This window comes from Amphibalanus amphitrite, unplaced genomic scaffold (genome assembly GCF_019059575.1).
Source record: "Amphibalanus amphitrite isolate SeventyFive unplaced genomic scaffold, NRLGWU_Aamphi_draft 000158F_arrow, whole genome shotgun sequence".
Lineage (NCBI taxonomy): Eukaryota > Metazoa > Arthropoda > Thecostraca > Balanomorpha > Balanidae > Amphibalanus > Amphibalanus amphitrite.
In genome coordinates, this window is record NW_024881653.1 from 74956 (window position 1) to 88995 (window position 14040).

At 52.9% G+C, this 14040-nt stretch overlaps 1 protein-coding gene and 1 long non-coding RNA gene across 2 annotated transcripts; one reads left to right on the forward strand and one right to left on the reverse strand.

Moving 5' to 3' along the window:
• The first annotated feature begins 3662 nt into the window (after positions 1-3662).
• Positions 3663-4166, forward strand: LOC122383239 (ubiquitin carboxyl-terminal hydrolase 37-like). Its single transcript, XM_043369467.1, has one exon. The coding sequence runs from the start codon at positions 3663-3665 to the stop codon at positions 4164-4166; it is 504 nt and encodes a 167-aa protein (XP_043225402.1).
• A 7765-nt stretch (positions 4167-11931) lies between these two features.
• On the reverse strand, positions 11932-13579 carry LOC122383188. The gene is made up of 3 exons (XR_006256797.1): positions 13295-13579; positions 12531-12804; positions 11932-12186 (listed from the first exon to the last, which is right to left on the reverse strand). It is a non-coding gene; the product is annotated as an uncharacterized LOC122383188 (long non-coding RNA).
• Positions 13580-14040: the final 461 nt, after the last annotated feature.

The following is a 14040-nucleotide window of genomic DNA, read 5'->3' on the forward strand; positions in this document are numbered from 1 at the left end:
ATGGGCGACATGTATCACCTGGGGCGCCTATCGGAGATTGGGGCGGCATTAATTTCACTGAGGCGCCTATCGGCGTTGACGGGTGGTATTTATTCATCCGGGGCGCTTATCGGTGGTAAAGGCCGGCATTCGCTTCACTGAGGTGCCTATCGGTGTTTTAAGGCGGCAGTAAATCCACTGGTGTCTGGGGCGCCTACCGGCGTCGAAAGGCGACATTCATAATTCATTTCACTGGGAGGCATATTGGTGTTGATGTGTAACATTCATTCTCCTGGGGCGCCCGGCAATGAGGGGGCGGCATTTATTCCGTTCCCCTGGGATGGGCCCCTATCGGTGTGGAGGCGTCGCCGTCGTATTAATTTGAAATGGGGGCACCTCTGGGTGGTAATAGATGCATTCATTTCGCTGGGACACCTACCAGCGTTGATTGCCTGTATTCATTCATTTCGGGCTCCTATCGGTGTTGAAAGGCGGCATTTATTTCACTGGGGTGTCACAAACCTGCTACTCCCACCATAAACCTGATGACATTGAGCCAGGATGTCCGTTCCGAAGGGCTGACGTGATACTGATGACACCACTGAATGCAATAGTGCAGTGCAGCCCAGGCGGCATGCTGCTTACCGGCCTGCAGTTTTCTGTCACCGAGTTAGTGTTATGGATTCGGCGCCTTATTCACTAGTCCACACGAAGGTATTGGAACCGTGGAACTCTTTTCGATATGCCTTATTCGGAGAATCTTATGGTGATGAGGTTGTTTCTAAACGAACATTATGAAGGTTACATTTACGCTATGGAATGTACCTAACTATTTCTCGTTACATAAAAAACTGTAATTCTGAACGTGTTAACAGGTACAACACATTGTCAAACGTCTCTTCACTGTTTGTGTTACTACAACCGTGTATATGGTAAGGGGCGCCCAGTGGGAAGGGGCGCTTCAATATCGTTTGCACCCCTATCCTAGAATACCTTCCGCCGCCACTGACTCGCATGCTTTCTTCCTTTGTGACTCACAACCCCTAATTTGGAGAGAGGACAAGCTGCCCCAACGGTTCCTGGCCTCATGAAAAGTTGTGAGGCACCGCCCCCACGGCCCCAGAGTTGTGAGGGCAAGCTTCCCCCACTGCCCTCTCCCCCGGTTCCCGCGCCTATGTATGAATCTATGAAATTGTGTTGGTAGATTTCCGATTTCGATTCCTCCAGCTGGGGGGGGGGGGCTCAAATACATTACGAGCCCCCCCAGCCGAAAAGTTGGAGGGGCTCAGCCCCCCCGGTTCCCGCGCCACTGTGTATTGTTTGCATCGTTTTAATGTGCCATGTTTGCGTTTGTGTCTCCCCCCATACCCAAGGTCAATAAACGCCAATGAATGAATGAATGGCTATCTCAACTCAAAACTAATTACGGAGCGAGCGAAGCGAGCGTAGTTTGAGCGTAGTCTTTCCTTAGATTAACGGACATTTCTGAGTATGAGCGGCCGCCCGGCCGGCCGTTCGGACGCTTTTGCGAGGCTTATATCTCAGCAACCACTTGACCGATTTACATGCGGTAATTTTTGTAGGGTAGCTTCATTCCTTCTACCGAGTATTGGGCTATTCCCGATGCATTTGGGTGACCCCTTATGCACGTGCCACGTGCAAAACGAAGAGGTGTCAGTTTTGTAATTGTTGCAATATCTCGGTAACTACTTGGCCGATTGCGCTCAAAGTTGGCATGTAGGTAGGCACCCACTAGACAATGCATATCCATGTGCCAGAGTAGGGGTGCTGATGCGCGTGCGCACGTGCAGGGGTCGTTTCCAGATCTCGAGAACGGCTGGGCCGATTGTGCTCAAATTTGGCACATCGCTAGACCGCTTAGTTTGGCGCCGTGCACAAGTCAGTTGGAGGTACCCCTCGCAAGGCTCACCCTCTCGCTCGCTCCGTTAGTCGCCCCAAAAGGCGTTATACTTGTGTTAAGGTGGGATGGCCACTTTAAACTGATATTAAAGGGCTATCGATGGCGCTGTTACGCGGTGCTATATCTCTATTGGTCGTGCCGATGCTTTGAAACATGTTACGATGTGCACTATTTTTTACCTTTATTGACCTCTGAAACCAGACATAAAAAATGAGCGATGCATGTTAAGATTTGGGACGTTAAGACGGAGGGGGGGGGGGGGTGTTCATTGTTCAACGATCCCCTCCCGCCCGGCGCGTATTAATATGTGTTAGGAGGATAGTAGATACCCTTACAGGACGTGCCCGGATTAACGTTTCTCGGGTTCCGCCTCTTCCTCTGGTTAGCGGAGAGCATACTGTATTTCTTGGGTGGTCTTGCGTCCGGCCGTCGCTCAGCCATAGCCGGGCAGAGCTGTCCCATCCCAAGTCATGCCTTACACCTTTCTCCGCAGCTCGTACCCTGTACGGCTTCCTCGGACCAGGGGCGGATCCAGAAAATCTCCAAGGGAGGGGCCATTAGAAACCAGGAGGCCCCCCCCCCATAATCCCACCTGTTGGAGGCCCCATCTTCCCACTTGTTGGCCCCCCCAAAAAAAACTGCGTCTATTGAGCTTATCTAGCTGTTCAGGCAACATCTCAACATCTGTGCAGGCTTGGAGGCCCTCTGTGCAGGTTAGGAGGCCCTGTAAAAGTGGTCATCTCTGTGAGTATAAGAGACCTCCAAGTTATGAAAAGCTTTACCAATCTTCTAACAAAGAAATCTTCTCAGCTAGTCTTCTAAGAAATAACTAAGTGGGTAGGTTAAAAAAAAAAAACTCATCGGATTTCGGCCACTTTATTTTCAGGAGGCCCCCTTTTCAGCTTTTTAACTTTTTAACTTTTTATTTTATTTTTGAAAAAAAATCGGCCAAGGGGGGGGCCATGGCCCCCATGGCCCCCCCCTTGTATCCGCGCCTGCCTCGGACACGTTCCTGCTAGCCACGTATATTGTCATCGCTCGCCGACAACATCTTCGATGCCCAATTTCAAACCAATCGCAGTCGCTTCAGTTACGAACCAGTCTCCGAAACTCAGAAAGGTCTATTTTTAAGACATTTATTGGATAAGCCGTACTTTCGCCTCAAAATGGTTGCGGCAATCGTCCACAATCACGTAACACAATTGGTACCAAACGCACAATCCGATACATATACCAGCCTTCGGAAGAAATTAAACTCACTTTATATCAGTCACCACTAAAACAAACGTAAACACAGGCATAGTCATAACCAATCTGGTCTAAAAAATTAAAGTCTTATGAAACAGTCCATAGTCATTTACCATTACCAATCTGATCTAAAAAAATTAGTCTTGTAAAACAGTCACTAACCCTGATATTCGTCTCGTGTAAAAAAAAAAAACTTCGTAATCACACAAGTTAAATAACAATCACAGGTGGAGGAAAATCGATAAAAATCCGTGCCAATGTTGACATTCCGAAGTTCCTTTCGCTAAACGAGTATGTCGCGGACGACGTCACCCGGCCTCCCGAGTGGAAGTGCTCAAAGCCTTCCCGATGCACCCTCCCCGAGTTCGAGGAGTCTGAGGCGCCCAGCTCGGGTCCGTCGCCGCCGGCCACCGCCCGGGGACCGTCTCCAGTACCGGCCGCCACCGCCGGCCTGCCAGAGTCCGCCGCCGTCGGCTCGCCGGTGTCGGCCGGAGCCGCGGCGCCGGCGCGTCCCATGTCAGCGACCGGTGCCGAGCCACCGCCGCTGCCGCCAGCGCAGGCCGAGCTGGTAGCGCAGGCCGAGCTGGTAGCGCAGGACGCCGACCCCGAGTCCAATCCGGCGCGGACCCGCGAAGACCGCGAGCTCAAGGAAGCCATGATGAGGTCGCTGGAGGAGGGAGCGCCGGCCGACGCCTCGGAGCAGGTACATTTCCCGAAGTCCTGCGTGGAAGACGACCAGTCTCTCTGCTCAACGGACCTGGCCGGCGACTTTACCTACCGACTGGTGAGCGTCGTCAGCCACCACGGCGGCGCCACGCACTCGGGACACTACGTGTCGGACGTATACAGCGTCGACAGGGACCGATGGTACCATTATGACGATCGCCGAGTCAGCTGCGTCGACGAGGCCGAAGTTTTGGGCGAGGGACACCAGAGAAACGGATACATATTCTTCTACCTCCACAAAGACCTTTGCAACCAAGCAGTCAGCATGGAGGGAGCCGGAGGGGCGCTGTGACCGCGGCGCGCTAGAGAGCACAGGGTAGCGGCACCGACGGCGGAAAGACCCCGACCGGCTCTGTGTGTATAGGTGTATGTGTATGTGACGCTTGACTTCAGTTCTTGAGTCATTTCTTTGTGCAGAGTTTGTGTTTGAATGTGATGTAATACTTAAAAGTGTAGATACTTCATGTGACAGACGAATAAAATCACTTAGCGTCCTCAGACAAAAAAATCACAGGTGTAGTCAAACAGGTCAAATCAAATGACGGTATCTAGAGCGCCACTCCTCTCGCGAGCCTGACACCAGCGGCCTGCAGCCACCTCTCCCTTGACACGCACGCGGCCACCTTTCACTACGCTCTACTCATAAGGTTGCGAATGCGCATCTCTCTCGCTATCGTCTAGCGCCTAGCTCTGTCGCCGGTCGGAGAGCCGCAGCGCCGGCACTGGCCGGCGCGCCGCAGACGGTAATACACGGTGCTGGGGCTGGGCGGCTGCCGGTATGACCATTGACCACCTCCTCCGCATCCGCCCGGATGGTGCGGTAGTTCAGGCCGTGGATATTGACTTCGTCGGCGCCAAAGTCCTTCACCCAAAGCCTCGGGCAATCCTGAGGCAGGGGGAAAGGGAGCAGGCGTGCCCGGAGCCACCCTCCGCGGTCCCAACTACCGTACCGCCCAGTGGACCATGGGAAGGGACGCGGCGAGGCCAGCCGTCAGGCTCCGAGCCCTCGGCCTTCAGCAGCTGTTGGACGTCCAGGAGGACGCAGGGTGTCGCACAGCCGCCGGAACACGAGGTCGGCGTCGGACAGCTGGCCACGGCGCACCGAGCATCGCCGCACTGCTAAGTACTAACAAGCTCAGGGGCGGGGAGCGGCGACGAGACGTAGGGGCCCCGCTGCCGCCGGAATGTGCTGGCAGTCCTCGGCTGCAGTCCCGTATGTCGCACCCCAGAGGCCACTCACAGGTACACAGCCTCCATCGGGCCGTCGTGCTGACCGGCGGGCCACACGCCTCGCGTGGCTGTCGCACAAGCAGATGATCCGCGCCCGCTGGGGCGCCCCCGCCGCCGCACCAGTACCCACCCCTTTCCGCCCGCCCCCACTGCCGCGCACGCACGCACCCCGAACCCCGTCGCCTCTTGTAGTGGTACTCCTTCACCATGGCCGCGGCTCCAAGTCCCATGGCCATATTAGGTGGTGCCGTGACGTTGAGGGCGGCAGGCCGGACGGTAATTCGGCCGGGGTCACATACAGCAGCAGTCCCGCTGCCCTAGCCGTCTCTGCCGGTACCGCGGCTTCCAGGGTGGCTGCCTCTGCCGCCACCCTCGATGGGCCGCGACCGCTCCACATGCGGTAGTTGAGCCTATGAATGAAGAAAAAACAGGAATTACAAATTACACATATGCTTTCTCGAAAAAGTGAAGCACTGAAGCGATTTATGCATTTGCTTCTAACCATTGAATCACAGACTTAACGACTTAACGATATTAGTGTTACTTAAAAGGCATGGATTTTACCGGCTTGTTATCACATTTCATGTATCCAGTTGCTCAAACTAAATTAAGCAATGCTTCAAACGTGAGATGATGTTTTTCGTACTCCAGCGTAGATGGGTAGCCATACGGCTTCCACGGTAGACAGTGATGACATCAGTCATCTTTTGCAAGCTCGTTAAAGAATTTGGGCTGTACGGGGACTCGAACCCCGGGTCCCCGTACTCATCCGCTGGGACTCTCTCAGTCCCAGCGGATAAAAACAACACCTAAGAATGATCCGCATAAAACTTGGCAGAAAGCTCGTTAAAGCACTTGGTCTGTATAGCTCAGAGGTAGAGCATTGGAGCGCTAATCCAAAGGCCCGGGGTTCGAGTCCCCGTACAGCCCAAATTCTTTAACGAGCTTGCAAAAGATGACTGATGTCATCACTGTCTACCGTGGAAGCCGTATGGCTACCCATCTACGCTGGAGTACGAAAAACATCATCTCACGCTCTCAGTCCCAGCGGATAAAAACAACACCTAAGAACAATGCTTCAAACACAATGCGTTCAAAAATCACGTACGCATCTCTCGGCGCGTTTAAACCTACTTTAATCGTGATTTACTCGGTGAAAGTTGAGCACGCACATGCTTCGGGACAGCACAGCACGCTGCGGTGCTTTACTCACCCCGAATAAGCTAGCAGAGGATAAGCCAGCAGGGGTGCAGGTGGCACCACTCCCGGCCAGCTGTACCCCTGGAGCAGCGGTACACGGACAGGGTGACAGAAGGTACCGGTGTGCACGCACAGCAGCGGACACGCGATCCTGAGGACAGACCTTGTGCCGCCGCTGCTCATCCCAGATGGAGGCCATCTCGACCGTGTTCAGCCAGAGTATATACGTTCAGCAGGCCGAGCGTGCCGAGCACATCCGTTGCGTCCGCCAGCTCCAGGAGGAGGCGCTGAAAACAACAATTCGAAATCTGACGGAATTGACCATTTTCACAGCTGATATAAGCTAAGTGTAGACAAAAAACCTGAAAACTCGAGATGCCATCTGGTTGGATATTTCATTGTCTATCGCCGCCTCATACCCTGAGCCCGACAAGTCGTGTTATCAATAGACTGAAAGTAACCCTGTGCCACAGAAAACTAATAACAAAATGTTAATGTTTGATGAGCAATATCTTCCGTCTTCGTTACTATTCACCGAACATTTAATTGAAAACTACTTTGGAGAGCTCAAGACTGGATCCTTCACCGATCTTCACAGTGCTATATAGTTTCTAGAGCCGCTAGAAATAAATCCTTGAAACTCTCGAATTTAGACTATCTTCATTAATTTGTCGATCCCAATATGATGCAAACATCTGAGCAAATGCGGCTTACATTGACGCTGCGGCCCCCGTCATCGCACCCTTTGACGCCACTAGCCCCGTCTCCATCACCCACCTGCTGGAGTGGATGGTGTGCTGGATCAGCGACCGGCCTGACACGGCAGTCCAGCCACAGTAGCAGAGGCGGCCGCGGCCCCATGATGCCGCGCTGCAGCGCCGCGCCAACGAGCCGTCGGCGCAGCTGGGCGTGCCAGTGCTGTTGCCGCGGTACCGGCCACCCGTCGAGTACCTACGCACTGGTAAGAACGGGGCTCTCAGTACAGTACAGGGTAATCGGAACGTCGGTAATACGTGGAAACGTTACAACAATTCAGCATATCGCCGTGTCCTTTTTCTTTCCAAACCCCATATCTGTTCTCCTGTATATTTCTGGCCTGACAAGCTGAAGACAAACTTTCAAAAAAAAAAAAAAAACGGAGTCACTCGGTTTTCAAGTTTGCCTTGGTAAATCAAGCAATGTCACCGTATTTTTTTTTTACAAACCCCATATCTGTTCTCCCGTATATTTCTGACCTGACAAGCTGAAGACAAACTTTCAAAAAACGCACAGTCACTCGGTTTTCAAGTTTGCCTTGGTAAAATTGAAGTAATGTCACAACAAGCTCACGAACACACATATTTGATCATTTTAAGTTAAGTTTATTTAAGTTGTCTCTGTAAGACGTGTATGAGGAAAAACGAATACCTACGAAGTACGAATGAAAGAACAACAAAAACGATACGAAGGAACGAGCCTCCGTATGATATTCTTGGTGAGTTGTTTGTTTCGGTAAGAGGTTCGTACGAGATTCCCCCGACCCATGGAAGGTTCCACGGCTTACGACCCTCGACCCTCGGAAGGGTCAGTGCCGCACCGGAGTTTCAAGGGTTGCCCTGCCTGGGTCGGCGAATTCATGCCGGAAGGGTGCAGGGCGCGGTTGATGGTGCGGAGCACTACTACCAGTGGGTAGTAGGGCAGTAGCTTGAGCTGACCTACTACCAGTGTCGGAGCCGCCCAAGCAGGTTCGAACCTGCAGGGGCTGTGGAAAAAGGAAAACTAATGAATGAATGGCTATCTCAACTCAAAACTAATTACGGAGCGAGCGAAGCGAGCGTAGTTTGAGCGTAGTCTTTCCTTAGATTAACGGACATTTCTGAGTATGAGCGGCCGCCCGGCCGGCCGTTCGGACGCTTTTGCGAGGCTTATATCTCAGCAACCACTTGACCGATTTACATGCGGTAATTTTTGTAGGGTAGCTTCATTCCTTCTACCGAGTATTGGGCTATTCCCGATGCATTTGGGTGACCCCTTATGCACGTGCCACGTGCAAAACGAAGAGGTGTCAGTTTTGTAATTGTTGCAATATCTCGGTAACTACTTGGCCGATTGCGCTCAAAGTTGGCATGTAGGTAGGCACCCACTAGACAATGCATATCCATGTGCCAGAGTAGGGGTGCTGATGCGCGTGCGCACGTGCAGGGGTCGTTTCCAGATCTCGAGAACGGCTGGGCCGATTGTGCTCAAATTTGGCACATCGCTAGACCGCTTAGTTTGGCGCCGTGCACAAGTCAGTTGGAGGTACCCCTCGCAAGGCTCACCCTCTCGCTCGCTCCGTTAGTCGCCCCAAAAGGCGTTATACTTGTGTTAAGGTGGGATGGCCACTTTAAACTGATATTAAAGGGCTATCGATGGCGCTGTTACGCGGTGCTATATCTCTATTGGTCGTGCCGATGCTTTGAAACATGTTACGATGTGCACTATTTTTTACCTTTATTGACCTCTGAAACCAGACATAAAAAATGAGCGATGCATGTTAAGATTTGGGACGTTAAGACGGAGGGGGGGGGGGGGGGGGTGTTCATTGTTCAACGATCCCCTCCCGCCCGGCGCGTATTAATATGTGTTAGGAGGATAGTAGATACCCTTACAGGACGTGCCCGGATTAACGTTTCTCGGGTTCCGCCTCTTACTCTGGTTAGCGGAGAGCATACTGTATTTCTTGGGTGGTCTTGCGTCCGGCCGTCGCTCAGCCATAGCCGGGCAGAGCTGTCCCATCCCAAGTCATGCCTTACACCTTTCTCCGCAGCTCGTACCCTGTACGGCTTCCTCGGACCAGGGGCGGATCCAGAAAATCTCCAAGGGAGGGGCCATTAGAAACCAGGAGGCCCCCCCCCCATAATCCCACCTGTTGGAGGCCCCATCTTCCCACTTGTTGGCCCCCCCCCAAAAAAACTGCGTCTATTGAGCTTATCTAGCTGTTCAGGCAACATCTCAACATCTGTGCAGGCTTGGAGGCCCTCTGTGCAGGTTAGGAGGCCCTGTAAAAGTGGTCATCTCTGTGAGTATAAGAGACCTCCAAGTTATGAAAAGCTTTACCAATCTTCTAACAAAGAAATCTTCTCAGCTAGTCTTCTAAGAAATAACTAAGTGGGTAGGTTAAAAAAAAAAACTCATCGGATTTCGGCCACTTTATTTTCAGGAGGCCCCCTTTTCAGCTTTTTAACTTTTTAACTTTTTATTTTATTTTTGAAAAAAAATCGGCCAAGGGGGGGGCCATGGCCCCCATGGCCCCCCCCTTGTATCCGCGCCTGCCTCGGACACGTTCCTGCTAGCCACGTATATTGTCATCGCTCGCCGACAACATCTTCGATGCCCAATTTCAAACCAATCGCAGTCGCTTCAGTTACGAACCAGTCTCCGAAACTCAGAAAGGTCTATTTTTAAGACATTTATTGGATAAGCCGTACTTTCGCCTCAAAATGGTTGCGGCAATCGTCCACAATCACGTAACACAATTGGTACCAAACGCACAATCCGATACATATACCAGCCTTCGGAAGAAATTAAACTCACTTTATATCAGTCACCACTAAAACAAACGTAAACACAGGCATAGTCATAACCAATCTGGTCTAAAAAATTAAAGTCTTATGAAACAGTCCATAGTCATTTACCATTACCAATCTGATCTAAAAAAATTAGTCTTGTAAAACAGTCACTAACCCTGATATTCGTCTCGTGTAAAAAAAAAACTTCGTAATCACACAAGTTAAATAACAATCACAGGTGGAGGAAAATCGATAAAAATCCGTGCCAATGTTGACATTCCGAAGTTCCTTTCGCTAAACGAGTATGTCGCGGACGACGTCACCCGGCCTCCCGAGTGGAAGTGCTCAAAGCCTTCCCGATGCACCCTCCCCGAGTTCGAGGAGTCTGAGGCGCCCAGCTCGGGTCCGTCGCCGCCGGCCACTGCCCGGGGACCGTCTCCAGTACCGGCCGCCACCGTCGGCCTGCCAGAGTCCGCCGCCGTCGGCTCGCCGGTGACGGCCGGAGCCGCGGCGCCGGCGCGTCCCATGTCAGCGACCGGTGCCGAGCCACCGCCGCTGCCGCCAGCGCAGGCCGAGCTGGTAGCGCAGGACGCCGACCCCGAGTCCAATCCGGCGCGGACCCGCGAAGACCGCGAGCTCAAGGAAGCCATGATGAGGTCGCTGGAGGAGGGAGCGCCGGCCGACGCCTCGGAGCAGGTACATTTCCCGAAGTCCTGCGTGGAAGACGACCAGTCTCTCTGCTCAGTGGACCTGGCCGGCGACTTTACCTACCGACTGGTGAGCGTCGTCAGCCACCACGGCGGCGCCACGCACTCGGGACACTACGTGTCGGACGTATACAGCGTCGACAGGGACCGATGGTATACCATTATGACGATCGCCGAGTCAGCTGCGTCGACGAGGCCGAAGTTTTGGGCGAGGGACACCAGATAAACGGATACATATTCTTCTACTTCCACAAACACCTTTGCAACCAAGCAGTCAGCGTGGAGGGAGCCGGAGGGGCGCTGTGTCCGCGGCGCGCTAGGGAGCACGGGGTAGCGGCACCGACGGCGGAAAGACCCCGACCGGCTCTGTGTGTATAGGTGTATGTGTATGTGACGCTTGACTTCAGTTCTTGAGTCATTTCTTTGTGCAGAGTTTGTGTTTGAATGTGATGTAATACTTAAAAGTGTAGATACTTCATGTGACAGACGAATAAAATCACTTGGCGTCCTCAGACAAAAAAATCACAGGTGTAGTCAAACAGGTCAAATCAAATGACGGTATCTAGAGCGCCACTCCTCTCGCGAGCCTGACACCAGCGGCCTGCAGCCACCTCTCCCTTGACACGCACGCGGCCACCTTTCACTACGCTCTACTCATAAGGTTGCGAATGCGCATCTCTCTCGCTATCGTCTAGTGCCTAGCTCTGTCGCCGGTCGGAGAGCCGCAGCGCCGGCACTGGCCGGCGCGCCGCAGACGGTAATATCCGGTGCTGGGGCTGGGCGGCTGCCAGTATGACCACCTCCTCCGCATCCGCCCGGATGGTGCGGTAGTTCAGGCCGTGGATATTGACTTCGTCGGCGCCAAAGTCCTTCACCCAAAGCCTCGGGCAATCCTGAGGCAGGGGGAAAGGGAGCAGGCGTTCCCGGAGCTACCCTCCGCGGTCCGAACTACCGTACCGCCCAGTGGACCATGGGAAGGGACACGGCGAAGCCAGCCGTCAGGCGCCGAGCCCTCGGCCTTCAGCAGCTGTTGGACGTCCAGGAGGACGCAGGGTGTCGCACAGCCGCCGGAACACGAGGTCGGCGTCGGACAGCTGGCCACGGCGCACCGAGCATCGCCGCACTGCTAAGTACTAACAAGCCAGGGACGGGGAGCGGCGACGAGACGTAGGGGCCCAGCTGCCGCCGGAATATGCCGACAGTCCTCGGCTGCAGTCCCAAATGTCGCACCCCAGAGGCCACTCACAGATACACAGCCTCCATCGGGCCGTCAACCTGACCGGCGGGCCACACGCCTCGCGTGGCTGTCGCATAAGCAGATGATCCGTGCCCGCTGGGGCGCCCCCGCCGCCGCCCCAGTACCCACCCTTTCCGCCCGCCCCCACTGCCGCGCACGCACGCACCCCGAACCCCGTCGCCTCTTGTAGTGGTACTCCTTCACCATGGCCGCGGCTCCAAGTCCCATGGCCATATTAGGTGGTGCCGTGACGTTGAGGGCGGCAGGCCGGACGGTAATTCGGCCGGGGTCACATACAGCAGCAGTCCCGCTGCCCTAGCCGTCTCTGCCGGTACCGCGGCTTCCAGGGGGGCTGCCTCTGCCGCCACCCTCGATGGGCCGCGACCGCTCCACATGCGGTAGTTGAGCCTATGAATGAAGAAAAAACAGGAATTACAAATTACACATATGCTTTCTCGAAAAAGTGAAGCACTGAAGCGATTTATGCATTTGCTTCTAACCATTGAATCACAGACTTAACGACTTAACGATATTAGTGTTACTTAAAAGGCATGGATTTTACCGGCTTGTTATCACATTTCATGTATCCAATTGCTCAAACTAAATTAAGCAATGCTTCAAACATAATGCGTTCAAAAATCACGTACGCATCTCTCGGCGCGTTTAAACCTACTTTATTCGTGATTTACTCGGTGAAAGTTGGGCACGCACATGCTTCGGGACAGCACAGCACGCTGCGGTGCTTTACTCACCCCGAATAAGCTAGCAGAGGATAAGCCAGCAGGGGTGCAGGTGGCACCACTCCCGGCCAGCTGTACCCCTGGAGCAGCGGTACACGGACAGGGTGACAGAAGGTACCGGTGTGCACGCACAGCAGCGGACACGCGATCCTGAGGACAGACCTTGTGCCGCCGCTGCTCATCCCAGATGGAGGCCATCTCGACCGTGTTCAGCCAGAGTATATACGTTCAGCAGGCCGAGCGTGCCGAGCACATCCGTTGCGTCCGCCAGCTCCAGGAGGAGGCGCTGAAAACAACAATTCGAAATCTGACGGAATTGACCATTTTCACAGCTGATATAAGCTAAGTGTAGACAAAAAACCTGAAAACTCGAGATGCCATCTGGTTGGATATTTCATTGTCTATCGCCGCCTCATACCCTGAGCCCGACAAGTCGTGTTATCAATAGACTGAAAGTAACCCTGTGCCACAGAAAACTAACAACAAAATGTTAATGTTTGATGAGCAATATCTTCCGTCTTCGTTACAATTCACCGAACATTTAATTGAAAACTACTTTGGAGAGCTCAAGACTGGATCCTTCATCGATCTTCACAGTGCTATATAGTTTCTAGAGCCGCTAGAAATAAATCCTTGAAACTCTCGAATTTAGACTATCTTCATTTATGTGTCGATCCCAATATGATGCAAACATCTGAGCAAATGCGGCTTACATTGACGCTGCGGCCCCCGTCGTCGCACCCTTTGACGCCACTAGCCCCGTCTCCATCACCCACCTGCTGGAGTGGATGGTGTGCTGGATCAGCGACCGGCCTGACACGGCAGTCCAGCCACAGTAGCAGAGGCGGCCGCGGCCCCATGATGCCGCGCTGCAGCGCCGCGCCAACGAGCCGTCGGCGCAGCTGGGCGTGCCAGTGCTGTTGCCGCGGTACCGGCCGCCCGTCGAGTACGCACTGGTAAGAACGGGGCTCTCAGTACAGTACAGGGTAATCGGAACGTCGGTAATACGTGGAAACGTTACAACAATTCAGCATATCGCCGTGTCCTTTTTCTTTCCAAACCCCATATCTGTTCTCCCGTATATTTCTGACCTGACAAGCTGAAGACAAACTTTCAAAAAAAAAAAAAAAACGGAGTCACTCGGTTTTCAAGTTTGCCTTGGTAAATCAAGCAATGTCACCGTATTTTTTTTTTTTTTTTTTTACAAACCCCATATCTGTTCTCCCGTATATTTCTGACCTGACAAGCTGAAGACAAACTTTCAAAAAAACGCACAGTCACTCGGTTTTCAAGTTTGCCTTGGTAAAATTGAAGTAATGTCACAACAAGCTCACGAACACACATATTTGATCATTTTAAGTTAAGTTTATTTAAGTTGTCTCTGTAAGACGTGTATGAGGAAAAACGAATACCTACGAAGTACGAATGAAAGAACAACAAAAACGATACGAAGGAACGAGCCTCCGTATGATATTCTTGGTGAGTTGTTTGTTTCCGGTAAGAGGTTCGTACGAGATTCCCC